The 2,500-nt window shown below is 37.3% G+C and overlaps 1 protein-coding gene across 1 annotated transcript in view; it reads right to left on the bottom strand.

Moving 5' to 3' along the window:
• Positions 1-2,145: 2,145 nt before the first annotated feature.
• The window catches only part of LOC125042765, a 12,192-nt gene continuing 11,837 nt past the window's right edge, over positions 2,146-2,500 (bottom strand). The window contains exon 9 of the mRNA XM_047638633.1: positions 2,146-2,355. Coding sequence (XP_047494589.1) covers positions 2,199-2,355 — 157 coding nt within the window. The 3' untranslated portion in view covers positions 2,146-2,198. The remainder of the gene's footprint in view (positions 2,356-2,500) is intronic.

The raw sequence follows: 2,500 nt of genomic DNA, 5'->3' as shown, positions 1-2,500 counted from the left end.
TTATTATTATTAACAGTAGTGTTATTACTGTTATCATGATTATCATATCATCATCCTAATTATCTTTATGATAATCATTATAGTTAATCTTATATCATTACAATTATTATCAATATTATTATTATATTATTATTACTATTATAATTACTATTAGCCTTATCATTATCATTATTATCCTTTTCACTACTACCATTATAATTATTATTACCATTACCCACATTCTCATGAACACCATATTCATCATGGTTGTAGAATAGGACAAATGAAGACGGATATTATTCAAAGCAATACTTACGCATTCGAACACAGCCATTTCGTTCTCATTTCACATATGTTCGTAACCCTCTTTTTTTCTGCAATATTTCATCATTACTTTTTTTTCCGTTTCTTTATTCCTTGTTATACGTTGCAATATTTTCATCATCATTATTGTCTTTTATCGGTGGCGTATGGAGATGCAGAGATTAAGAGGTCAAATGTCAAACGAGAGACAAAATTATTTATAATGAAGAGGAGGATTTGCATTAGCAGGTGAAAGTGATGTTATTAATCATAGTGACAGTTGTTGTGCAAATTTACATTTTTATTGGTCGGTGAAATTTGTTTTTGTTTCTTTTTCTATCTTCTTTTTTTTTTATATAACAAAATAATGATATACGGAATGTCGTTACTGTTAACGTATTGGGCAAGTAGTATTTTAGACATTAAGTCATAATGATAGCGGAGCAGATAGTGGCAAATGGTTTAGCGCCTAGAACTATAACGAAGAGGGAACTTTAAGATTAAATAATGTTTTACGTACGATAAAACACTTAATTGATTCCTATTATTTTCATAATCCTAAAAATGCCGTTCGTATAAGAAGCGGATTCATCACTGGATTCACCCGCGAAAATGTAATCGAACACGAGACGGAAATCTTTAGTTATTGTCATGAAAACTGTATTATCAATGTTTTTTTAATTATTTTTTTCACATTGATGATTTAAAAATAACCTCTTATCCTAGTTTTAAAGAATTAATGTAATATGACGATGCAGTTTATCGCCAAATGGCATTGTTATCTTGAGTGAATTCTTGATGCAAATGATAAACCTTACAATAAATAAAATTGGAGGTATTATACGTATATCTTGACATATCTTTACGCCCTAATTAAAAGTATAATATTATTCTTATCATTATGCGTTTCACTATTATCATTAACAGGCTTTTACCAATATCAAAATTATCATTACTACTCTTGTCACTGTCACCCTTATATTTATTACTCTTTTCGCTTTAGTTTTGCGGTTATTGAAGTTGTCTAGAGTAACTTTATCACAATGCCACGATTTTCTCGGATACCAATAAAATCGATGGAAATTTTGGAATATGTTTCACAGGAAATTAAAAGTAAAAAAGTTATCTAAAGTGATATTTTTATCTGCACTTATTGACATCAAGATAGTGAGCTAGTAATATGGTCTTCCATTTTTATCTATCACTATCACTATCACTAATTACCGTGCACTTTGTCAAAAAACGGTAGAAGAATACTATTAGACTAATTATAAAAAATAAAAAAAACACACAAAGAAAATGATAAAAAGGAAAATAATGTAAACCGTACACTTTCATATTTATTTTTCGTTCTCTCCTTATGTCACATCTTGCTTCGTCACCTTTTCATTCCTTCTCTGTTTTCCGATTTTCGATCCTTCCCTTCTCCTCTCTTTCCCTTTCTTCCCTTCCTCCCTCTTACCTCTTTCCCAATCTTTCTTCGTGCCTCCTCTTTCCCTCCATTCCTTCTACAATTTCTTTCTCCCTTCCCTCCCGTCTCCCCTCCTCCCTTCTCCCTTCTCCTCCCCTCCTCCCTTCTCCTCTCCTCCCCTCCTCCCTCCTCCCTTCTCCCTTCTTCCTTCCCTCCTCCCTTCTCCTCACCTCCCCTCCTCCCTCCTCCCTTCTCCCTTCTCCTCCCCTCCTCCCTTCTCCTCTCCTCCCCTCCTCCCTCCTCCCTTCTCCCTTCTTCCTTCCCTCCTCCCTTCTCCTCACCTCCCCTCCTCCCTTCTTCCTCCCCTCCTTCCCTTCCTCCTTCCCTCATCCCCTCCTCTCTTCCCCTCCTCCCTCCTCTCCTCCCCTCCTCCCTTCTCCTCCCCTTCCCTCCTCCCTTCTTCCTTCCCTCCTGCCTTCCCTCCTCCCTTCCCTCACGCCCTCGCTCACGACGAAGCAAAGGCGCCCTCCAGGAGCGAGCAGATGACGCCCTCCACAGCCGACGTGACGAGGCCCTTCAGTTCGCCGAGGAGGGTGTTGGCGAGGATGTTGTAGAGGGGCGTGTCCAAAGGCCCCGCCCCCTTCTCCTTGAAATGCAGGGGGCTGGAGAGGGAGAAGAACATATGCATATATTATCATTATCATCATCACCACTATCATTGTTATTATCATTAGTATTAATATTGTTATTATCGTCAAAATACTAACAACAATAATGGTATTTTTTATACAATCATCAACGTTACTA

This window comes from Penaeus chinensis, chromosome 32 (assembly GCF_019202785.1).
Source record: "Penaeus chinensis breed Huanghai No. 1 chromosome 32, ASM1920278v2, whole genome shotgun sequence".
Lineage (NCBI taxonomy): Eukaryota > Metazoa > Arthropoda > Malacostraca > Decapoda > Penaeidae > Penaeus > Penaeus chinensis.
This window is presented reverse-complemented; position numbering and strand designations above follow the sequence as displayed.